General features: G+C 39.4%; 2 protein-coding genes across 10 annotated transcripts in view; one reads left to right on the forward strand and one right to left on the reverse strand.

The window, feature by feature from the left end:
- ARID4B (AT-rich interaction domain 4B) overlaps positions 1 to 18,140 on the reverse strand; it is an 88,912-nt gene extending 70,772 nt beyond the window's left edge. For 4 of the 5 annotated variants that reach the window (XM_057368459.1, XM_057368460.1, XM_057368455.1 and 1 more), the window contains exons 1-2: positions 17,888 to 18,140; positions 16,704 to 16,765 (exon numbers count right to left, since the gene is read on the reverse strand). In XM_057368459.1, the coding sequence (XP_057224442.1) occupies positions 16,704 to 16,709 (6 nt within the window). In that variant the 5' untranslated portion in view covers positions 16,710 to 16,765; positions 17,888 to 18,140. Of the gene's footprint in view, positions 1 to 16,703; positions 16,766 to 16,976; positions 17,370 to 17,887 lie in introns of those variants that run through there. The other variant, XM_057368458.1, reaches the window with a different exon arrangement.
- A 327-nt stretch (positions 18,141 to 18,467) lies between these two features.
- Positions 18,468 to 25,035, forward strand: part of GGPS1 (geranylgeranyl diphosphate synthase 1) — a 20,077-nt gene continuing 13,509 nt past the window's right edge. Inside the window, exons 1-3 of one of the 5 annotated variants that reach the window (XM_057368461.1) lie at positions 18,468 to 18,639; positions 19,081 to 19,218; positions 23,919 to 24,011. In XM_057368461.1, coding sequence (XP_057224444.1) covers positions 19,113 to 19,218; positions 23,919 to 24,011 — 199 coding nt within the window. In that variant the 5' untranslated portion in view covers positions 18,468 to 18,639; positions 19,081 to 19,112. Of the gene's footprint in view, positions 18,640 to 19,080; positions 19,219 to 23,791; positions 23,829 to 23,918; positions 24,012 to 24,889; positions 24,911 to 25,035 lie in introns of those variants that run through there. The other 4 variants (XM_057368463.1, XM_057368462.1, XM_057368465.1 and 1 more) reach the window with 4 other exon arrangements.

Raw genomic sequence — 25,035 nt, forward strand, 5'->3', positions numbered from 1 at the left:
GCCCCATACACAAAACAGCCAATCAAAGTAATCAGAAAAATCACTCAAAGAAATACCAGCTTTATCACTTCTGATTTTTGCTGATGTATGTCAAAACTCATTTTGCCACCCCCAGGCACTTKCACGATGTCTCAGACAGACAGGAAGTATGCACATGGTTTCATCTCTGGTTAGAGCGCAACTTACTTACCATAATACTAATTTTAAAAATACTCTCTATACAATTCCACTCAGCAACAATCTGTTCACTTCTTTAGTTTTAAAAGCTCAACTGTTGCAGTCAGTCCTCTCTTCCTCTCAACAAATTATGTAGGCCAAAGCTGGCTGCCTTGTACTTATATTCGTTGCTCTGAAATCCTGCAATCTTGTGGCTATTATAGCTGTGGGGGCTTTAGTCTCTAAGACATCCCATTATAATGGATTAAAATTTCATAACGCATTTTTCTTAGTGCCTACAAAAAAATCTGYTAACATAGCTTGTATTTAATACAGTTGCTTATTAGATTTCTGAAATGGCAGTAGTCATAATGCTTTATCTCTGCAAAGGAACAGATGGAATAGGCCCTTCAGTTAAATTCAGAAGGGAAAGAAGAAAAATGGGGACTAAAGAAGTGAAAAATATAAAGTGAAAAATTGCTAATACAGTTTCTGCAGTATTTGCAACCAAAATACACAACTACCTGTATAAGAACCAAAGTATGAATGTTTTGCGTAGAACTGTATGACTGACAAGTGGCAAGAAGCAAAACACCACAACAGCACGAAAACTACAGAACTGACAGGAAACTTCTAAACATGTAAGTGCTTTAAAACCTAACTGCAAAAGTGCAAAAGTATATGGCTTCTTTATGGTAGAAATCTAACCAAACACCAGTGTTCTAAATGCAAGCGATTTATTTGTTTTTTCCTGGTAACTTCAAATCATCATCAGGATGGAGTTTTGATTATTATGCAAAGTTTGAAAATCAGTCTAGTAAAAAGGGTTGAACCTATTCACTCCTCTAAGAAAGCCCGCAATGCTTACATATTCTAAAATCTATCTAGCTGCAGAAAACAACAAAAAAAATATATTCGCCAAAATAAATCCAACAAAACGGGTTTAAACAATCAAAGTTGGTGACAGACACTACCTACTGCCAACGGYAGTTTCTTAATTTCTGAAACTGGGAAAGGTGGGGGGAGGTGCCTACTGYTAGATGCTCACCAGCAGCAGTTAAAACAAATGGCGTGTTCTWTCACATTGATTTTGTGAGTTAAATTAACAACTCAAGTGTAAAAGGGGAAAGCTCTGGCCCTACAAACTCAAATCCACATGAATGACACCTCTACCTGTCTGTCCTTTCTTTTGTATTTGTTATGATACACCTCTCATTAAGGGCTGAAGTGCTTCAGCTCACCTGTTTCTGTTAACTTTTGCTAAATTACTTCACTGTTACTTTAGCATTTTGTAYCATTTCACTGTAAGCTCACATATCAGTTAACAAAATAGAAGAAGCTAAATCAATGGGCAAATTGGCAGCCTGCCTCAAACTAAAGTAGTACACCACATGAAGTAGTACACCACAATAATTTAGAGCTTGTAAGGATCTTGCAAAAAAAATCACAGAAATTTCAAAACTTAGAAAATAATCCTCTTCTTTTCACCACTATTTCCTGTGGGTGCTTGATAGCATTTTCTATATTTACCTTTTCATTACACTTTAATTTTGTTTTCCCAGTTTTGAAAAATTGAACGTATGAGGCCCCTAKCTGGATGAGAAAGGTGACAGTTACCCAACTTCTTTTTTTTTTTTCTTTAATAATTTGATAGTCAAGTTAACTGCCTCTTCTTCAAATGATCTGGGTGTCAAACAAACAGCTTTCAGTCAAATACCTCCACCAAAACCCTGAAGTGGCTTTAAACTGGCTGAAAGCACTTCAGCACTGAAGTCTATGCAAGGTCAAACACAAGTTTGTATTCAAAGTCTAATCTAGTTGGATAGCACTCAAAAAAACAGTTAATATTAGTTTTATATCCAGCACACATTATTTGCAAACAAAAGCAGGTATTAATGATTTAACTGAGCATTTTCTAGGAATAGACTAAGTTTTGATTTTGGCAAAGCACCATTACTACTGGATCACAGAACAAACCACTTTTTTAATTAATCTGTTTTTGTAAAATAAGTCCAGCTGCAAACTAGAAATAATTTCAAGATTAATTTCCAAAATGTCAGAATCTCCCACAAAATAGACACCTTGCTTAATTCAATTTATAAAGGGGATCAGTCCACAGTCAAAAATCACTGCTTGGTTTAACATTCCTGAAAAATGCAATATTTAATGTCACTGGACTACAGATAACTTGTACCAAGATGATGATCCAGTGCTAAGGCAGTCTAAAAGTCCTTCAAGGAGCAGAACAGAAAAAGAAAAYTAAACAGAACCATACAGCTGGACAAGCAAGATTGCTCAGAAGTCACTGCCTTGCAGAGGGTAACTCCACTGAATTTAACAGCAATGACAGACACTAAAGCACACCTGAAYCCAGAAAACCTGAAACAGGTTATACCATATTGGCAAAAAGATCAAAATACGAGAAAACATTCTTTCAGTAGTCTCATAGTCTTGCATGGCTTTAACCCARGGATCCCATTAGCACTGTTTGACACAGCGCATGCCCTTACAGATGCAGTACAGTTACAGGAATATGAATATGCAGAGTTTCCACCCTTCACAGAGCCTGACAGTGCAATTAAAAACATCAACTGAAGGAAGGTTCAGTACCACTGCAAAGATAATTTCATTCAATTACACCTCTGACATCTAGTTTCTTCTGATAAATTCAGACTTGGTGGAGATACAATCACGTAAGTCTCCATTTCAGACTATATTAAATTAATAGCATTACCTACAGAAAAGAACTCCCGTTCTCTCTACCAACTTGCCTTTTGTTTTTCTCCTGGCTTTTTTAAACAGGCTGTTTTCATCTCAGATGATGTGCAAGGCTCAGATTCACTAAGATATAAATGCAAGTAACAAAACATGAAGATGCACTTTAGAACATTAAAACCAGGCTCTCCTCTGTTTTCCAGTGACTCACACTGAAAATTCATCCTCAAAATTCTCCACTGGCTTCAGGAGATTTAGCATTCACAGTCCAACAGTCTGTCCTCCTTTCTAGGTCAGTGCCAGCAATAACTTTGAAGACTCTCACTTCGCAAACTAGCCAAACTCAAAATACTTTTCACTTGTTTTGGGTTTTGATGATCCTTGAATTTAACTAGATACACACTAATCCCTACACTTTTCCTTAGGTTTTAAATATAAGTGAATCCTTCTYTGGAAYGTTTTGACAGATCTTCACTCCTGGTCTAAACTAGCCATTTACTCCTCACCAGTAACCTGCTACACTGTTCTTTAGTCTCCAAGGGAAAACATTACACAAGAGCTAACAAAATACATCTCAATTGGATAAAACAGCTAATACAACAGGAGTGCAATATTTTAGCTTAAAAATAGTAAGCCCTCATATTTGGCTTTCCTGGAATTCCCTATGCCATAATTACGTATTTAAAACATCTAACAAATTACAACTGTAATTACATTCAAAGGCAAGCTAGCCAACAAATGAACCTTTGAAAGAGCTGTAGCTAATTTCTAGAGATTAAAATATATATGTGTGTGTGTACATGAGTAAATACAAATTTGATCACTATTACCTTCACAGCATAAATTTTTTAAAGTAAAATTACAAATGTTATCCTTTACAGGTATATCTATACTGGTCTCTGCAATAGTACTTCAGCCTTAGTCCATGCAGAGGCTGTATTTTTCTAACATCTGGAACACAGTCTTACAATCTTTGAACTGCCAGTAAATTATGCGACAATACAAATATCTATCTCCATATATATATATATATGTAATGGAGATCTGGAGATCTATCTTCACAGAAAGATATTACAGCTTTCAAAGTAGTCCAAAAATTCTTCAGCTTCTTCTCCCAGTTAAAAAAAAAGGAAAAGACAAAGAACTCGCATAAAAATTTAAAGCAACCACAACTATTGCACGTGTAAAGAAAAAGGTGACTATATATATGGAAATTAATACAATTTCATAAGAAGAGTTGTATTAGCCAAAGTTTTTAAATGTTCTGATTTCTCCCTAATATTTTAAAAGAGCTGTAGGTCCCTGAATAATGAACGGGCCTATTAACAACAAGCTTACTTAATTGTATCTTCAAATCCCCTTAGAAACAGGCTACAGAACTCACAGCACTATGTTAAAGACAACAAGAAGGCAGCTTTTGGAGACAAGACACTAATAAGGTTAAGGAAAAGTGAAGTATTAGCATTACTACACACAGTCACACTATACAGAAGCATTCAAGCAGCACATAAACCAATTCAAATAAAGTTTGTTCTGGCACTACAATAAAATGGTTGRTTAGGAGTACAGATAGCTTCCAGTCAAGAAGAACAGACAGTAGACTGGTTAAGATTTTAGCTCTATAACCAATTACARTGACATAACCAATTATCTGTGTCTGAAAGAGAAAAACAAAAAAAACATTACTTTCTGTTAAATCTCATGTTTCTTACCATMACCTATTGGGCCACTGCTGTCAGGTAAGATACTCAAAATGTTGCAGAATGCAGATGTCGTAACTAAGCTGGACACTGGTTAGCTAGGGCAGCACAGAAATTAGTACAGTGAATAATTTACCCAGGAAAACTGCAGTAAATTAYAACTCATGCTCACAAGCAGACTACTTCTATATTGAATAGACTTTTATTATTGAATAAACTTGATTTTCACTAACACAATCTTCTTCCAGACAAATATAAACATTATTTTCTGGATTACACTTTTCTTTCAAATGGATAGTTCCTCCAACTAGTAAGTAAATTGTAAGTCCTYCCCTAACTCTCCAAATTGAAAAAAACAACAACTTATTTGTAGATCCCACTTTCCCCAGRTCAATAGAAACAAATGCCTCGTCTGGAGAAAGGCATATGTAACTCAGTACAATTGCATGTGGGTTAAAAAAAAAAAAAGTGAGGACTGAAATTTCAAGTCCACAGTTTTTATTTTTTCCTTTTTTCATCATAACTACTGCATCCCTTTACAAATATTCTTCTCTGAGCTAGTTTTAAAAGTGTCCTAACTTGTAGTAACACAATTCCTAACTTACAGAAATCTAACAAACATAAGCACGCACCATCTCAATTCATTTTTGGAGAATACTACTGGCCAAATACTCTTTCATGATCAGCAGCAAGGATATYAAAGGAAAATTGATAATTTCTCTTTCTTGTTCCTCTCCACAACAGCATTTATTTTGCAGAGTTATTCTCTATGTAAGAATTCAGTATTTAAGTTTATGAAAGGAGCTTGGGGGGAAGAAAGCAAAATGTAGTCAATGTGGCAACTATTCATATCAGTGATGCAAGCTTTTCTTGTTCAAGTAAGTTCTACTCTTCTATCAGAAAATAACCAAGTAAGCAAGCATTAAAAATAAGACAGACATTAAGAAAACAGAAATATCCAGCTGAAGCAAAGTGTAAAGGAGATTTGTCAATTACAAAGGCTTATTTTAGATGTGTGCTACATAGAAAGTGTAAGTGCCACTGTAGTAACATAGGGAATAAGAACAATATGGAAACATTATAACCTAGTACTCAGCTAGGTTACCTTTCAGAATTTAAGGAATTAAAGAACCTAAACTACTTGTTTCATACCTTTTATCCAATTTATCTACCCAGAATACTTGAGTTTCTTTGGCTACTCATCGCTGCACCTGTTTCCAAAACATCTTGAGCTGGCTTAGCCCGTGACTAATGACAGCCATTTCCAGGGAGTGACTATTTAAAGAAAGATCCTTGCTCAGATTCCACAAAACTCTTGAACRTATTAAAGAACAGAGCATAAAAATTTTGAAGTTGCATAGGTGGTATAAGAGTCTGTTCACTGCTTTCAAGTGTGCTGAAGCTATTATGTAAAGCCCAGTTTTTTTCTTAAAAGTCTTTAAGCCTCTTATACTAAAACCTCAATTTTTTTAGCCTCTTTTCAAAAAGTAACATTTAGGATTACTAAAGTGAAAGAGGAAAAGTCTATCTCAAGTTTTACTTGATAGTCTTTTGTATGTCAACAATTCTACTGTTACTTTCCAAATGAAACCTTGTTCTGTTCTCAGAAGTTGAACTAGAGGCACTTCAAGAGGTTTTTCATTCCAATACACAATGCAGGATTCTCACAATGCCTATCAATGAAGTATCAGTGTCTCCACCAAATCACCAGATTACAGTATCAACTTCATATACCAATGAAATTCTAATTAATTATATGTTTATGTCAATGCTTTTTTCCCTAAGCCTAAGAAGATAATTGAAGAGAAATTCTGAAATACATGGCTTAAAGGATAAACCTAATCTTCCAGTACTACCGTATGACTAATCAACCCAATGTAGTATTTATTATCACAAAATATTGTGCATCACCCTGCTAGAAGAGGACTACACAGTTAAAGCATTCACACTGGCCTTACTAAGCAATTGATRTGTGCCCACATACTGCTTGGCTGGAATGTTGTTTCAGTGGACACAAAAGCTGTTTTATAGGAAACTGCCAGAAAAAAAGAAAAGATGCTGCAGAGTTCCTTTAAGACTGAGTTTTCTTGTAAACAAAAGTCCTATCTRCAGATCACAATCAAGTATTACAGAKKTTTGGGGTTTTTCCCCAAGTTCAATTCTGAGCAAACATAGTACGGATATCCAGCTACAACAGTAAGATAGCAAAGTTCTGGAACTGTATCTGGAATTGTCTGGAATCAAGTACCTGAACTGTATCATTTCCTTTTGGGTTTTTGTTTAATATATATATATATATATATATATATATATATATATTTCTTTAGGGATCTTAAAAGCTGATTTGTTCCCCTAAGTAAATGCAATACACATAACCAGAGAAACTTGATGAAGCCAACTTAAGCATAATGGATCATTTTTAATCCATATAATAAATGCTATGTTTAATATTTACTGTCAATAAATTTATTGTCAAACTATAATTAGGATTTCATTACACCATTTGTAATGCTCAAATAAGTGCTGTTGCGTAGCAAGTTATTCCAGTGACAAAAAGGTAGATTATTATCTATTTTCATGCAAAAAAGAGTAAGTATAATTTTACTGAACTCAGTGCTACTTGAAACARAAACACAGAAACATTCCGTTAATTTAAAGTTGACCTACTACCACTTGAGTTGCTATCTAGATGCTACCAACGCCAAACACACTACCGATGAAAAAGTCTGTCATTAGACATAAACCTATCTCTCACATTTATTATTATTATTGTTCTTGTTCTTGCTACTGTTGTTGTTACTCCATAAGAGAGTTTTTCTTATTCTATAGAATGTAAAAAAGCAGCTCATTCATTTTACTTRCATCTAAAAACCTAAATCACCCTACACTGGCAAGTGTACAAATATGTACTTCATATTATGTACAATGCATTAAATTGATTTTTTTTAATAAAGTGAAATATGTTGTTTACCTTATCAAACCAACAGTTGGCTCACCAAGCAAAGTAAAATGGAATCAGAATATCAGCTCAACAGCCAAAGTACTACTAGCATAGAAAAACTGAATTAGTGCAGACAGACATCTAATATACATACTAATACTTTCTGGAATTTCATGTTAAAGAAACACACTTGGCAGGAGCCTTTTATTCTAAAAAAGCCTATTTCTAAAACYGAGCAAGAGTATCAGAATATATTTGAAGAGTGACTGCAAGTTTCAGCATTGGACATGCATCCAATACTGCATGTCATCAGCTGACACAATCTTTTGTACTACTTGATTTTTAGGAATGTAAAAATTAGACTAGCAATCCGTGAGTAAATTAATGAATTCAAAATTTAATATCTTTTAAATTGTCCAACATTGCAGGAAAATGGGCATGAAATTCTGCAAAGAATTGTAGTGACAAAGAAGTCACTACACAGCTACCCAAATCATGTTCTATGTGTAAATGTATATGGATTGTCATCGTAAAGTTCTGGAAGAGCACCTGAGAATGAATCTGCATTTACAAAAYGGAAGTGACTCAAAGTTTAATTATTGTCTCCATTTTTGTCTCTGTTCCAGGCAGCAAGGTACTGGTACATAGCATACTCTAATTTTCAAACAGTACTGCAGTCTTACTTATGCTTAAGTGTTTCACTATCTCCCTTGATGCTCATCTAGCTGGACAACCTTCTAAAGAAACTGATGTGGAAATTTRTAACATTATTGCTATGTTTTCAAAAATGCATTTTATTTATGGAAGCAGAAAGATTAAGGATTATATATATTTTATTTCTAGGTTTAGTGATGTAATTTGAAGTATTTAAATTCATTACTATTACAGCAACATCTATCTTTCAATAAGCAGAGGAGCAAAATAAGTTAAAAAGTGAAAACACATATTCCATTACAACTTCCTGAATTCTGAAATGCTGGTATAACATGTAGTCATTTAAAAAAAAGTCTCAATCCCTTATTATTTCTCTCTGGAAAAGAAATTACACCAACCTAAGAGTCACAGTATTAACAAATATATTAAGTGAACACTCTTTCACTTAAATACTCAAACAGTATATTGGAAAGTCACTTCCTCCATTCTAAATTAATTTAACATATTCTTTGTAATTGCAAAAGAATGTATTCCACATTTGTTTTTAAGAAAACATGAAGTGGACTTTTTTAAATGTACAAAAGAGATTTAGCGCTTGCAATCTGCTCTTGAGAGGATAGCTGAAAATAGGAAGGAAAAAATTATCACAGTGGATCAGGTTACCCTGCCACAAACTGAAACATTTTTTTTAAGATCAGAAGAGAATGTGAAAAAACAAATTACTCCCTACTACATTATTTATTATTAGCTGAAACCTTGCATCAGCCACACGTGTATCTGAATTTTGCTTAAGTCAAATCCCATTTCCCAAATCCCATTTAGAAGGATTGTCTAAACGATGAAGACTACTAAATAAGAAGGACRCTTAAGAGGGAAAAGGGAAAGGATCACAGATAAAAGTTCAGCGAGAACCCTGGTTCTTGGAAAGGAAGATAACATATCATCCAAATATCTGTGTTAACTGTGGTAATAAGCAGAAAATGTCACACACCTCACTCTACCATCCCAACTGGCCTTAACACCCAGCTATCACCATTCTCCACTTGTTCACTACCCACAAATACATGGGCCTTCTCACACATRCAAAAAAAACCCCAAATAAAAAGTTTGACTTCTATTCCCCTCAATTTCTTCATCAAAGAGTGATGTAATTTCTCCCCAAATTTGGATTTCCTATTGTTTTAATTTGAAATAAACATAGCACAATTATTTACATCTTCTACTCAWTGGTAAAAATATCTTTTGTAAGAATGCATTATTAATGTAAGTATTTGGTATATAAACATTGTCACCTTTACAGGATAAAAATCTAACATTTATAAATATTGCACTGCAGAAAATCATAATATCAACTGTTTCTCTAATTTAAGAAGAAAGAGACATRATTGTTATTAATGGTATTCTTTCCAAATACTGAACAAGAACTTGAAGGAGGAGGGGAGGCAAAGTTGACATTCRCCCCCTTAAAAATTGGGGTTTTTCATGTAATTCCATCTCTTCTTTAAGATCTCTCCATCTTTTGAAATCAATGTTTATCATATTAAAAATTAAATTTTATTCCTCCCCTTCAAGTTACAGAATCAATTCAATTAAATCTTTTCACTCAACCTCTTCTAGAGGACTTCGAACCTATAGAGAASTCTGGTGTTCTAGATAGGAAGCAAACACAAAAAACCCTCTGGCAATTTCACCTGCAGAAAGTTAACAAAATGTTTAGCCTAATTATTGTAAACTGCTAATTTGACAGAGGGATGGGATAGAATGTGTGTTCACATGCAGTTTAAACCAATCCTAATCAGTCTCGATGCACTTCTGCTTTTGTGTCCTTTCTTCCTCTGCCAGGGATCACCTAGGATAGGAATTATTAGCAATTGAAGAGTATATGTATCTGATTGTTCTTAAGTTCAACTCAGTTCTGTGTACTCTGGCACCACACAAAGGGGCTGCTAGCATAGAAGACAACAAGAATAAACAGCCAGGKCTGGAAGAAGGATACAAGACTGCATTCTTCCATGACCATACAAGCTTCATTTTTCAAACTGCTTATGAAACAAAATCCTTTACTACAGGCTGTTGGGGGACAAACCAACAGATTAAACAGTAAGAACAGCAAACTGCTCTGTCCAAGAACGGCATTATTCACATTAGTCCAACTTGGGTGATTTGCTCTGCAACAAAGCTCTATAGATGTCTGCATTCATACTTAGCTTAAAAGACAATGGATAAATGCTGTCTCTAAACAATTACTCCTTAAGGTGATCTGCATAAGTCACAATCAAAAATTACTTACTTTGGGAATTCTGGATGCTAAGAAGTCTCTTCTTTAGTGTACTGACTACCATCTTCACTCTAGAAGCATCTACAGGCTCAAAGACAACAGCAAAGGGAGCAAGCAACTCCAGGTTAACTGTAGTCTACTGCTTTTGCTTACAGAAAGGAAAACACCTTCTCATAGTTCAGCACAATGTTTCTACTTAGCTCTTAATAAAAATCTTCTTCATAGTGAAGACAGTTTCAAGAACTCTCAACATAGTACATCACATTCAATTAATTAATATACACTCAAGAAGTCACTGTCACACGGTGGTCGCACAYCAAGCGACTGGGTCATCTCAGTCCTAGTTTTCTACAGGTAACTCAGCAACACCCTCCACCACCCAGCTCTGACATTCTCACAACTGGCTTTTCAGAGCTTGCTTACAAACACTTCTTGCTAAACAGGTCGTGACTGCTTTATAGTCTGCCAAGCAAAAAAAAAAAAAAAAAAAAAAAAAAAAAAAAAAAAAAAAAAAAAAAAAAAAAAAAAAAAAAAAAAAAAAAAAAAAAAAAAAAAAAAAGACAATAGTGCTTTCTTTATTGAATTTCTCCCCTGGTTCAAACTAATCTTCAGAAGGAAAATAGATGTCTTGTCAAGTATTGAATATCAAAGTGGCTTGCTGTCTTTTCCTTACTTGAATTCCCTGAAATATACCCTCATCTGGTCACCCCATGTTAACAGAAAAAAGAACAAAAAACCCAACTACCCAGATTTATGACTTTCCATCAAAACCTTTTAGAATAATTATTCTAACAGATATTAAATCACTAATATTTAGTTTATGCATAGAGCTAAACAATTTTCCTTAGTTCCCTGGAGGCCTTTTGAAGTCTTCTAGAAGTCTTTAAAAATCCATTCCATGTACATATCCAAGCAAATATTCAGTGAGTGATAGCAAGCAYAGTAACTGGGTAACAGTAAGTGCTAAACAGAAACAGCAGAAAGTAGTATTTTTTATTGAAGCACATCAATTAAAAAGCAAGCAGCCACAATACCTGACTTTCCAACATTTCTCAACTGTGATCTCAATCACATTTAAGGCAGAAACAGCTCAAGATCCRTATTTTTCAGCTTGGTACATTTCAGTAAAAACCGCTGAAGGGCTCTTTAAGTAGAAATGCAGAGAATTTAACTGTTGCATTTCACAACTGGTAGTGAACAGAAAGTGGGTTAACTACTATCAAGTAAGTATGAACTGATAAATAATCAAGCATTTGGATGGCTGTGTATCACATCAGGGTGCCAAGTAAAGTTAAGCTCTAGGTTTTTCTACAAAATTTGTTAGCTTTTTCAAATGAGGACACCTCAAATTCCCTTTTATTCTTTAGCCTATTACAAAAGCATACRTTTCTAAGGAAAATCTGTGTATCTGTAGGATTTAAACAAATCTTTGAAACCAATTTATGACAACAGTATCATTTCCACCTTTCTCAAAAGTAAGCACTTATTTTTTCAGTTTACACAATCAGCAAAGCATTCAGATTAAGTATTTGATATTGATTGTAAAGCTTAATATCTCAAAACCATTGCATTTTGTTTCAAAGGGCTTTTCAACTACCATGCAGAACTTTTTTGAAAACGGACATGTAATGTATATCACAGCATGCTCCTGCTCTACATATATACAATACTTGTTTTGGATTACAAAGTGAACTGAATAACCATCTCAAAGTGTTCCAGTGAAGATATGCACATTCATTACTCTGCCTACTAACGTTTCTCTTATACAGTGTGTTGATACAATAGTTATGCTGCCATGAGAGTATTGATCCAAAAATCCTTCACCGACTTTAAAGATAATACAGGCAACTTAACTGCACTAATGCTCACAGTTTATTACAATTTCAGTCTTCTCAGTCTAAGACAGCCTTTTTTCCACCACTTGGGCTAATTAACTTTGAGTCCTTATCAATCAATACAACTATTYAATGGCCACATACTAGCCCATGCAGACTTGAGTTCAAGATTTCCATGCTGTTTAGCCACTGTAAAATATACAAAGATTAGCATTTAAAAAGTGCAAATAAACAATTTCAAAATAACACAGATTATTCCAACATGACTTGTAATTACTTGGTGCAAGTGGTGTTTGCTTTCCTTTCTACATAATTATGCAAGCATGAGGAAGTCAATAACTGCCTCTGATCATTTGTTCAAACTGCAACATCAGGAAGGAATTTGAGAAAGTAATTTTTCACAATATAAAAATAAGTTATAGGGGAAAACCACCTCTTAAGACTTACCTGTACTCCTGCCTCACCACAAAAACTATTCTAATGTTACTCTTCCTTTAGAAATCTCCATTTCTGTTGTAATTCAAATAGTTAACCAGAAAGTGAAAGGTCACTACATTCCATGACTGGTTTCCAGCCTGCATAGAACCAATGGGACTTTCAACTGACTTGTGCTCAAAGTTGGAAAACAGTGGCTGAAAAGTTTACTAGATGTTTTGCTTTTGTCCTCTGCCATATTGGCAGAGAATATGAGAAATGGTCTGGCACACTTTAAGGGAAAGCAGCTACAGCATCAGTGTGCACCACTGATCTMTGTGGGTAGCTAGAGAGGTCACTAGGACAGACTACTGAAACAAAAACATAAATTCAAGATGAATTAAAACCGAAACAAAACAAAAAGTGTATGCATGGCTTTCTTAATTCGCTAGTGTGGCAACTTTGAGCAACCACTCAGGAACATGTACTCTACCAAATAGAAATAACAACCATTAAATACTTTGTACTTTACAGACTGAAAAACATTAACATGCAAATAGTATCAAAACATTTAAACAATCATTTCAGATACCTTAATTCATAGGACATTGCTTTAGCTTCTGGGACATCTACTTTTTTGATCTACAGTCGGCAATGAACTTTTTAACTACAGTGGATATATTACCTTCATTCACATATTTATATATCAAGCAAATGCCATGATACATATTGAAAATCTCACGAGCATTTGTAGCATTTCATGGTACAAATCATCAGTGAAACCAAGCTTGTGTTTACTTCCCTCTTTAAAAGCAGAYACTCTGCTTTCATGGAGTTTATTTCCTAACTTCAGAGGGGAAAAAAACCCAAGCTATAAGAATGCTTTTGTATACATTGCTACCTACTTAGTAAGTAATAATTTGATGGAATGGAACTTGTTTTAAAATCATCAATCATTTTACATTCTTCTGAAGCACACTTAATGAAAAAAATCTTATACAAAAGGTGCTAAGTTAAATAAAAAACTTCACAACATGCAAGCAATCATAGCCATTGTCTATACAACTGTATTAACTATCAGAGGTCAATCAAAACAGGAAAAAGCCTGATTTAGTAGATCATCACAATGACAAGCATAATTTTGTCAAGACTTAACCACTTCTTGTAAGGCATATTTCAAGTCTGTTTTAAAGTGGTCTTTGCAGTCCCTGGGAGGACCACTTAAAAGTCTAAAGTTACTAGTATATACGAGGGACTTTATTTCCTTGGATTAAGTTGGGTTATTACAAGGAGAACAATTATACCAATACCTTTGGTAATCTCTTAGCAGGCATCATCCCTCTCATGTCAAAGGACTGTGAAACCCAAGAACATGAGTGACTTACAGTTTTTTATCAATGCAATTGTTGGTGCTGCTCTAAATACACCTCACTGTGTTTTACAAAGAAAGATCAACATTTTATCCATACTACGCAGATGGGGGAGAGGAGTTAAATTGAGTTCAAGTTCACCTAAGGAAACAAAGATACTGACAAGGAATCCAGTTCTAAGACTGTGCACCAGAATTCACAACCCTCTGCACGTGAAAGAATGACCAAGGCATAAATCAAAACACAGGCCTCAATCATGCAGTCAGAAGCAAGTCTGCAGTCAGCAAACTCAAAGCAAGACTAGGTCTTAAAGCATTAAATCCTCTATATGCTGAAGCATCCTTGAGGCACACTCTTTGGATAACTTACAAAATAAACGCACAGAAATAGAGCAATATTTTAACAGTATCTTGATCTAGCGTTGTCAGTGTTACCTTGCAGTGATACAAACAAAAAGCTACTAATTCTCTYAAGCATTCTCCCTTACTGCTTCTTATTGGACTAGCTTGTATCCTTGGAAGTTTGACGAGTAAATTACAAATTTAAGCCAGCCAGAAGGACTGACGCGCTATATTGTTGCWACAATCTTGGCTACGGTGTTGAATCTTAGAAATTTCTTTGGAACYACAATTCTGTTAAAAGTTTCCCTGTAATAACTAAAGCTTCAAAGTAATGACTTACAGATTAACCTCCCTTAACACTACAGGGCACAGTAAATAAAGTACTGGGAGTTACCTCAAGCATATGKAAGTTTAACACTACACAAACTGCAAAAATTACAGACTTAACACTTGAACACTCTGACCAAATTTATCCTGACTTTTAAAATAAACACACACTAGTAGCACAAACCTTATCAAAGAATAAGTAAACTGTGAGGGTTATTTAAAAAAAAATATGGCTCTTAGGTTTTTCTTTTAAACAGGTTTTTGTGTTTGCTAGTTTAAATTTAATCATCTGTTATACATTCAATTCAGCCTGAAGTGGATCTATATCACTATTTCACAGAACACTTTGCGTTCTACTTGTGATCTGACCTCCTCATGCTCCCAGCTGTCTATCTGCATATTAATACAGCTCTAAAACCACCGTATCAGAACCTAATCTCTATGGCAACTGTAAGATTTGTTTACACAGAAAAAAATATTAGAAATGTATGTAAATTTAACTGTCATTTTAAATAAGTGTTTTTTCCTTCTGGGGAAAAAAAGCTCGCTATACTGCCTCCTATTTATCTTGCTTCCATTTCCTGTATCCCCACCAGGGAATGAGCCACATTTGGAAAGCTCCCTCTCAGACAACTTCAACAGTCTGTTGTTGTAAATTCATTAATAGTTTACTTTTAATAAGACAGACATGTGCAGTATTTTAGATCTCAGCCCTTTTTTAAAGAAAAATCACAGTGAGGGCAATTAAAACGATTAAAATGATTTAAAAATTATTAAAATTAAATTTWAAAAAATTAAAATTGTTTTTAAAACATACTGTCATAAAGTCACCAAAGTAGAGAAAAACCGGCTAAACCTTTAACAACTATACAGAAAGACTTCACTGCTCAGCAACTTGGGTCAATCTAGAAATTAGAAGAGTCTATTCCATTYACCATTTCCAGCAGTGAATATAGTACTGGGTACACCTTTTACATAATACTCATTCATAGACAGTAGGCACAACTCTGATAGTGGAGGAACCCACATACAGACTGTTCTTTTTTATTAATAAATACTAAAGAATTGATGTACCACAGGCTTATAACAACTGGTTTTTATAATATTTACAGTATTTAGAAATGAGATTTGCTGCCTCCCAGCAGGACCAGGAGGTGAATCACATGGGGGTCATGGTAACATAAACGGCTTGAGCTAGACATATCAGCAAAATGGTAAAAAAAAAAACCAAAAACCCAATTGTTAAAAACTACTTTTAGGCACACAGTTCTTTGCCACACACAGAAGGAATCATTCTCTTCCACTGACACAATCTTTTTTTTCTATAAAGCTTGCATAATATACTAAATATAAATAGTCTAGAAAGGTCTAAGAGAAGAAAAATACATGACAGTGAGGTACATGAATACTACACAGCACCGAGAGGAAAACTAGAACCTGTTTGAAAATCTTTCCGCACCTTACAGCAATCATTTCACTGCAGAGAATCTCTTACGTGCACCCTCCCAGATCACATCAAGATTATTCATTCAACGAAACTCCTATTAACGAATAGAAAGTAAGTAAATCTACTCTCTAGTCAAGTAAACAATGTTGTAGAGCCAGCATTTCCCCTGCAACGTTACTTTCTCGAGCGAGGTGACTGTGCCCTGCTCCTCCATGAAGCAAGCTCAGCCCAGGCAGCCATGTCCTTATTCTCCTACAAACAATGTTTCTGAAGGAGAACAACCCCTTCTCGAGGAACTTACAGCTTCCCCCAGCATAACGCGGTGGAGAAAAGCCCGCCCCACGATCAGCGAACGAGCCAAGGCACCGAAACACGGCAGCGGGAGTGAAGCAGCCCGCAGCCTGGATCTGCACCAGCACCGAGCCTCGCACCGGGGTCGGGACAGATGGACTGACAGATAGGACAGCATTTCTCCATGCAACCCTCCCTCCTTTCCCCTCCCAAGTACACGAGAGAGCCTTTTACCTTCATGATGAGCTCAGGCTGCGGTAAAAGCCTCGATCGTGGCTGAGCGGCCAAGGCTGGACCTGGAATTTAAAACAAAGCGCTAAGGCACCGCACCAGCCGTTCGCACCGGGCGGGGGGAGGGGAGCCAAGGATCGGGTGGGGGCGCTGGGCTCCTCCCGAAACTCCCCCTTTCCTTCCCCAGATCCCCTCTTTTCCCGCGGCTACCCCCGTTCCCTCTTTGCTCGGTCGCTGTTTCCCCCCACGGCTCCCACACGCCGCGGCTTCCCCTACACTCGCTGCCATTGACGCCATTTCTGTCAGAGGAGGAGAAACTTGCCACAACAACAACCCACCCCCGGCTGCCGCGGGAGGGGGGAGGCGCCCCGGCCGCCTCCCAGGGGCGCTGCGCCCCTTCCCCGGGCACCGAGCGGCGGGAGGGCACCCGCGGGGGTCCCAGCACAGAGAACAACCCCCTCCTCGCTTTAGCGCGGGGAGGAGAGAAGGGAGACGGAGAGAGAGAGAGAGGAAGGCTCTCCCTCCATTGTACGAGGAAGAGTGCCCGTGTGCGCGGCGGGGGAGCGGGGGAGCGGGAGCAGTCCCCCCAWCCCCGACACACATATACACAAGCTTTTGTAGGGGCTGCAGCTCCGGATCGCGGCGGCTCCTCCTCCCTCCGTATCCCCCCCTAAATAAAGGAAAGCGCTGACTCCGCCGCAGGAGTTTCGGCAGCAACAGCCGCAACTCCCCGGCTCGGCGCAGCGGGTCCGGGCGGGGGGAGGGAGGCAGGGGGGGCAGGAGGCGGCGGGGAGGGGGGGAAGAAAAGGAAGAAGAAGAAGAAAAGAAGGGAGCGGGGACGGGGAGGAGGAAGGGAGGGGGGCGGGGAGAAAGGGGCCCGACCTGCTCGGCGGGGACACGGAGCGTGTGTCTGAGTGTGGAGGAGGGGGCTCCGTCCCTCCCGGCAGAGGGGCTGGAAGAGAAGCCGCCGGTCCCACCCCCTGGCCCGCCACTGGGTGTTTGGGGTGGGGGGGAAGAAGGAGGATCGGCGAGTCCCGCCGCAGTCTCGCTACCAGGAGAAAAACAAGCGCCCCCCCGCCTCCCTCGCCGCCGCACGCCCGGCCCCGCGTACCCACGGGGCCCCTCGCCGCCTCACCGCCCGCCGCCGGCGGGGCACGGGGGCTCCTTCTCCAGCTCGGCGCCCTCACCTTTGTTCCGCGGCGACCGCCCGCCCGCCCGCCCGCTACTCCCCCGGCCCGAGGCGGGGGGCACGGAAGGGAACTGGGCGAAGGCTCCTCTCAGCTCCTGGAACCCCCGACCTCGCTCGACGCTCCTGCAGCGGCGGCGCTGGCGGCGGCCCCGCACGGCGCGCGGAGAGGCCGATCCGTCCTGCGCGGCCCCGGCGGCGGCGGCGGTGACTGCTCGGCTCGGTCCCCCTCCCCCTCCGCACCGATGACTGACTGACGGACGAACGGGCAGGACCACGCCCCCTTCCCCACCTCCCTCATTGGGCCGTGGCCCGCAGGGCCCACCCACCCCGCGGTCCCATTGGTCTTCGCGTCGGAAATACTGACATCATTCTTCTCCACTTCTATGGAAACTGAGACTCGGCGCCGAGAGTGCTCATGGGGGATGCTGTTCTTGCTGGCTGCTCGCAGCATTTCCGGCAGACGGCGCTGGTCTGCACTGTTGACTACAACTCCCAGAAATCACCACGTGAGAGGGCGGGGCCTCCGGCGAATAATAAGTAGTCGTGGGGCGGGATCTGCGCCTGCGCGGCGGGGCGCTCGGTGGCGCATTTTCCCCTCAGGAGGGGAAGGTGGCGCCCGGCAGGGCGGAAGGAAGGAGAGGGGCGGCGCTGCCGCTCTAGGCTCTGCCGCCGTCAACGCCGCCACTCCCGGTCCGGAGGCTGCTCGGGGGCGCGGCTCCGGCTGCCAGCGGAGGACGAGACGGCGGCGAGGTGAGGCGAAGCTGCCTGCCCCTTTAGCCGCCTGTGGCTGGTGGGCCGTGCTGGGGTCCGGGGGGGGAAGGAGAGTGGGAGCGCCCGGCTCGGAGGGGCCGGTCCGAGTCCGGCTGCGGGGGGAACGAGTCCTTGSGGCCGCCCCGCCCCGCCCAGGAGGGGCTTGTAGGCTGCCCGGCAAGGGGCCGGGGGAAAGGGGGSCGCCGGTAGTGCTGGGCGGTGCCGGCGGTAGCCGGGGCGGGTGGAGAGACTGAGGGAGCGCTCCGAGGCCGGGGCTGCGCTGGGCTGGCGGCGGGCGGCGCTTCCTGGCCCTCCCTGGCGGCTGAGCCCGGCAGCGCCGATCAGAAAATGGGGATGGATGGATGGCGGGCGGGGGGAGCGATGTGTCCTCGGCTCTGGATATCCTAAAATGGCGCTGAAGAGCCGGGGCCGCTCGTCTAGTTCTAGAGGCAGCTGAAGGGGCTGTACCTGTCATGTTGAACTCCGAAAAAAGTGAACCGTATTTCCCTCGGTCTGGCTGTGGCGGGAGTTTGGCGGCTGCGGACAGGGCGGCAGCAACTTTGTGCTCTCTTGTGAAATGTGAGTTTTAACCGCGCAACGCCGCGCTTGAGCTGCGGTCGCGGGTTTTGCCGACTCATCTTCTGTCTTCGGGTCAGCCGGCAGCTCACAGACCCTCCCTGGCTGCGTGCGAGGCCTTTGGCAGCTCAGGTATTGTTCTCTGGCTTCTGCAGCGTTCGTGCTCAATTTTACCTGGAAATCCCATTAAAATGGAACGACGATCCCAGGAGCAGTATGCTCACGCCGTTCTGGCATAAATGTTGGACTGGCGGCTATGGAAAGCTATTGTTTACATAGCCGCATCTTCGGGGAAAGAGTGTGGTTGTGTGCCTGTCCTTCCACCTGTGGGAAGCTGCCCGCCCTTAGCTTGGATGCGAGGTGTCGTTCGATATCAGTCTAGGAGGGGTTATAAACACGAGTCTCTTAATTAGAATGGGAACCTGGACTGGTGTCCAAATTACTTTTGGATTAAGTCTTATGGTAGTCTCTGAAACAATACGTATTTACTATGCTTTCTGTGTATTCCTTTTCAAACTGATCTTCTCACTCCTATGTGCTTCCCGTGGCTGGGGCTTCTTGCCCCCCGCGGGTTACAACGATGCCATTGTCTCGGTGCTCTGAGTTCTGTGATGAAGCTGATTTGAGAACTTTCTGAATGGTTCATTTTGTACTACGGCTCATTGCTTCTTTGGTAGTTGTCTTTTATCTTCTGTGTAATTGCACTATGACTGGAGCCCCTGAGATGGTGATACTCTTTAAAATACCATTTGTACATTTAGCCTGGCCTATTTCAGAGTATTGTATTCCCGTATTTGGGAGGAAGGGAAGAAGGTTCTGCAGAGGGGGATGGAGTAGGATGGGGTGAGAAGTTGTTTCGCAGAGTTCCAAAGGGAATCTGTTTCTTGACATTTAGCCTGGAATTAATATTGCTTTCATCCTCTTTAGAAAGGTCCTAGACACAGATTGTAGCTTCAAGTATAGCTTTAGAGTAGTTCCACATTGTGAAAGCACACGTCACTATCTTATCACTATCTTAGTGTCATGTGTGTTTCAAAGAGGTCTTAGAAATAAGGTTTGATGCAGTCCACAAGGTAGCTGTGTGGGCTCTCTGTTGTGAGTGTGTGCTTTTGCCTCACTCTTTATGCTTATGTGAAGATACTGAAAAATAGCTGGAAAATTAACTTTGTCATGCATGTGAATTGAAATGCAGTAATTTTATGTTCTGGTTTAAAAGGTAAAATGGCTTTAATGGCTTTAATCCTATGAATAAGCATATATGTTAATCGATTCTTACACTTCCACTAACAAAAGGCTTTTCATTCCCTTTCATTTATCAACTGCTGGCTCTTTTTATTAGGAAATAGTGTCTTGAGATCTTGTCTCTCTACACCACTGAGAAATGTTTCTCAGTGTAACAGTGTAACTTCCATAGCAAATCGGTCAGTCACTTTGGCAGGAAACCCTTAATATCAGGTATTTCCCAAGTGTGCCATATGTGATAATTTTGTGCAAAGAGCAGTAATAGTACACATCTGGTATAATGGTATTTTTGCTTAGAGGCTTTTGTAATGAATGACATTTACATGTTTCTTTATCAAGTGTTCTTTTCTTTGTGTAAGTTTGGGGGAGGTTCTGCTCACTAGTCTTGTTCCAGTGGGTGTGTTAGATGTGTAGCTGTCTGATGAATAATCAGATGGTCTCTTTTTTCTTGGTGGAGATTTACCTAAAATTTAATTTAATGATAGAATAGTAGTGTAGAAAATTTTAATTACAGTGATTTAAGATTAGTTACCATACATTCTTTGTTCATTAGAACTTTTTTGATTCCCTTTCATTACAAGGAAAAGAAAAGTGAAAAATCCCTGTACTTGTGGCAGAAGTACCTGACTAATTTTCTGTTGATATGCAGTATTTCAGGTAAACTTCTATTTTGTGCAGAAAGGGCAAATATTTAAGTTGATGCTGTACAATACTAATGAATTTCAGGTTAGTTCAGTATTCTGAATATTGTCTTACTGCTACAGTTGAGCAAGAGACCTAATGCCCTGAGAGAAGAGGGAAAACTTTAACATTTACTTTTAAGCAAGAACTTTTACAAGGAGAGCACTTCCAATCCTAACATCTCTTCTCAGCCTAGCTGGATAGCTATGCACTTTCAATTCTGTCACCATCTGTGTGGCTTTTTGACAAATAATAGTCACAGGGGAGTTGTTCGGTTGATAGTATATCCTTACATCTATCTCTATTGGATTCTTTCTGCTTAAAACATCTGGGGGTAGATTCTGATAATCTTTTTGATTTTGCTTCCACACTGAAGTCCTTTGAGACTTACTCTTTATATGTAAGGTACAGTTTGACAGCTAACTTTCAGTGGCAGTGCTGCTTGAAAGCACTTCGCTTACAGCAACAAGCTGGCAGCAAAATAAGGAGTCAAGGGTGTAAAATCTGGATATTTAGATTAGTGTGTGGCCTGACTGCTAGTTGTGCTGGCATACCATGGATAGGATGGAAAGGCTGTACTGCTTATCACAGCATCACTGCCAGAAACTATACAAAGCTCTCCCAAAAGGTGTAGTCTTATTACCATTTTGTTGTCAACTATATTTGTTTAAGTAACCTTTTTTGCCTCTGAAATGCCAATACATTTGATGAACATACGCAGTGAAACAAATAAAAGAGTTGATCTAAATCTAAGCATGGAAAATAGTTATTAACACAGATCAGTTTATGAGTGTGTACAAACTGCTATAAATGCTTATGGTGTGGAGGGTGGGAATAGGTATGGACAGGAATTGATTGAGCTATACTCTCCCAGCTTCTTGGGTACCTGTTCCCTGGCAGAGCATGAGAAACTGAAAAGTCCTTCACTTACAGTGAGCACCACTTAGCAAAAGCCGAAACATTAGTGTGTTATCAACAGTATTCTCACACCAAGTCCAAAACACAGCACAGTACAGCTACTGGGAAGAAAATTAGCTCTATTCTAGCCAAAACCAGGCCATTAATTTACCTAACTATTCACTTGCTCCAGAGGGAAAAAAGTAAATCCTTTGCAGGACACTAGCAAAGTATCTGAGAAATGCTAATGAAGTAACATGAGACTTTATGCTACTGCTGCAGTTCCTGTCTTAAAATTACTTGAGAAGAATTGCTTTGAGCTACTACATCTGCAGTGCAGCAAGGAAAGCTAGAGGTGAAAGGACAGGAAATCTATTACAGAAAACAGTCTGAAAAAAATGCAGATAGAGATGATCAAAAGTATGTGAATTTAAGCTAATAGAAAATTTTCAAGCTCTGTGGGTCCTGGATCCTAAAAGATTTATCGTAAGAGTCTGTTACGTTTATAGTGTATGGGAAACTGTGTGGAGCTGTCTGTATGCTTGAACAGTGGAAGGAAAATGGTATATTTCTATTTTGATTTACAATAAAAGATTGAGGTGTCATATGAAAAGACTGAAGCTAGTGTTTTTCTTCTTTGGGTTGCCTTGTTCTGAAGTGTGTTTTCTGCTCTTAGACACTTCTACTTTTGTGTCTTGGGTTGATTTTGTGCCAATCCTGTATTCTTATATTCCGTCAGCTTGTATGCCCAAAAGGTGCCTGTACCTTTAAACGCGACCCGGAAGAAGGGGCAGGGGCAGCTGGGAAAGTAGCGGGCAGTTTAAAGCCAGGGCTGCTGTGCACCCATTTGCTTTTGGACCTCAGCTCGGTGCTGCAGGAGCCCTGCTTGTTGCGTGCAGGGGAGTTGTTGCCGTTTAGCTAGCTTATGTTTGTTAGCTTGGGCAAACAGCTCTCTCTGCTACCCTCTTCTGCGACTCCTGTGATTTTTTCCTCTGGAGCAATTTGGCGGCCAGCGGTGACAAGCGGCGCCGCTCCGTCTCATCCCGGAGAAGAAGCCAAGCCGGCGACAGAAAAGCTCACCAAGCCCTCTGTTTCATCCACAGGAAGGAGAGGACTATCATCAGGTTTTCCACTGTTGCCAGAGCGGGCACATGGATTTTTTTTCTTTTATTTCTTTTTTCCCAGGGACAGGAGCCACGCCATCTTTTTTCTCCGCAGCATGTGGCTGAGAAGCTGTGGGGGGGGAGGACTTTTAAATATCTAACAGTTACTTTTTATCTGTGTCCTGTGTGCACTGTGTTTTGTTAATAAACTACTTTATTTTTCTCTTCACTTTTGCCCAAACATGTATTTCCTATTGGTGGGAAAAAATTACCTATTTTTTTTTTTCACTTCAGAGGAAACATTTACTCTGTCACATTTTTCTCTGAAAACATTGTCTCAAACTGAGACATGTTTGACTGGAATGTCTAATATATGGGGAACGTGCTTAGGGAGATCTGATCAGATTTGTCATATGAGGATTTGTATGTGGGGTTTTGTATGAGTGTTTTTAAAGTCTTGCAATGGAGCCTCATTGTTGTGAATGGTAAAGTTTTAAATACTTTATTACCTAAGCCATCTAATACGTACAAGAAAGTAAACAAAGTCTAGGAGCTGGCTTAAACTTCATGAATAATTAAATAAAACTGTATTTAGTGTGTATTATATGTGTTCCCTTGGTAAATGACATCTGGAAATCTTTTATGTACTGCAGGTGTCTTGTGCAATATTGGAGTATTTGCACCTAATCTGTAAGTTAGCTGACTTTTTACTTACATTTATCTATTGTTTACTTCCCTATTTTTTAATCTAAATAGTGCTTATAACACTTTCTTTGACAGTGAACTACGTCTTAGGAAGTAAAGAAATGGATGGGATGGATGAAACATCTAAAAGAATCCTAGAGCCATACCAGTATTTGCTTCAACTACCAGGCAAGTTTCTTTGTACTCTGTTGTTTTTAAATGTAAAAATTGGTTTTATAGAATTTTTGTCTTGGGAAGTGAGGCCAAGAAATTTTTCTATTCTTGATTTGTGGATTTAAGAGTACCGAAAAATAAAACTTTTAAATTTGTAGAAATATCTTTTTTTTTAGTGAAATTGGTACAACAGCTATTATATCTGTAGTATAAGTAATATTTCAGTTATTCTATTCTCCAGGAAAGCTGATTTGTTGCTTTTAAAAACTGATAAGAGCAAGTACTGAAGACTTGATCCTGATTTTAAACTCGGGGCTGACAATGTTTTGTTCTTTAGTTGCTAGCTGTACTCAGCTCAGTGGGCTGGGGATTTTGTTTGTGGGGGTTTTGTTTGAGGTATTTTTGTTTGGTTAGGGGCACTTTGGGTTTTTTTTTGTTTGTTTGGGGATTTTTTGGTTGGGTTTTTTTTTTTTTGTTCTTTTTTTGTAATTTATTCTCCCCAGTATCTATAGAGACAGGTGCTCTTATGGACAATTTCAGCTGTCCATGATTCATGGCTTGCTCCACTTGTCAGATGTTAACCAGTCCTTGCGTAGTAACAAGTCACCAGCAATACATTCACATCAGTCTTGAATAATACAGCAGAATTCAGGAGGCAGTTTGATAGCAAACTGCTGTATGGATATGGTCCTTGGAAGCCTCCTTGTCTAAACAGATTGTTTGCTGTGACTTTTACTTGCATCCTTAACGTGTAAGGAAGATTATATAGGCTATCAAAGAGACAAACTTTATAAAAATAGTGGCAGAACAGCTTTTTTACGGAACAGTAATTAGGAGCATTGCATAATTCCTTGGTTGCCTTCTTTCCAGCTTATATTGCATGCTGAAATACTTAAGGAAGATACAAAATTTGGGTAAATATTAAGGAAATAATCTATTAATTCATATTATATTATATTATATTATATTATATTATATTATATTATATTATATTATATTATATTATATTATATTATATTATATTATATTATATTATATT

This window comes from Malurus melanocephalus, unplaced genomic scaffold, assembly GCF_030028575.1.
Source record: "Malurus melanocephalus ecotype Western Australia unplaced genomic scaffold, MMel_1.1 scaffold_92, whole genome shotgun sequence".
Taxonomy (NCBI): Eukaryota; Metazoa; Chordata; class Aves; order Passeriformes; family Maluridae; genus Malurus; species Malurus melanocephalus.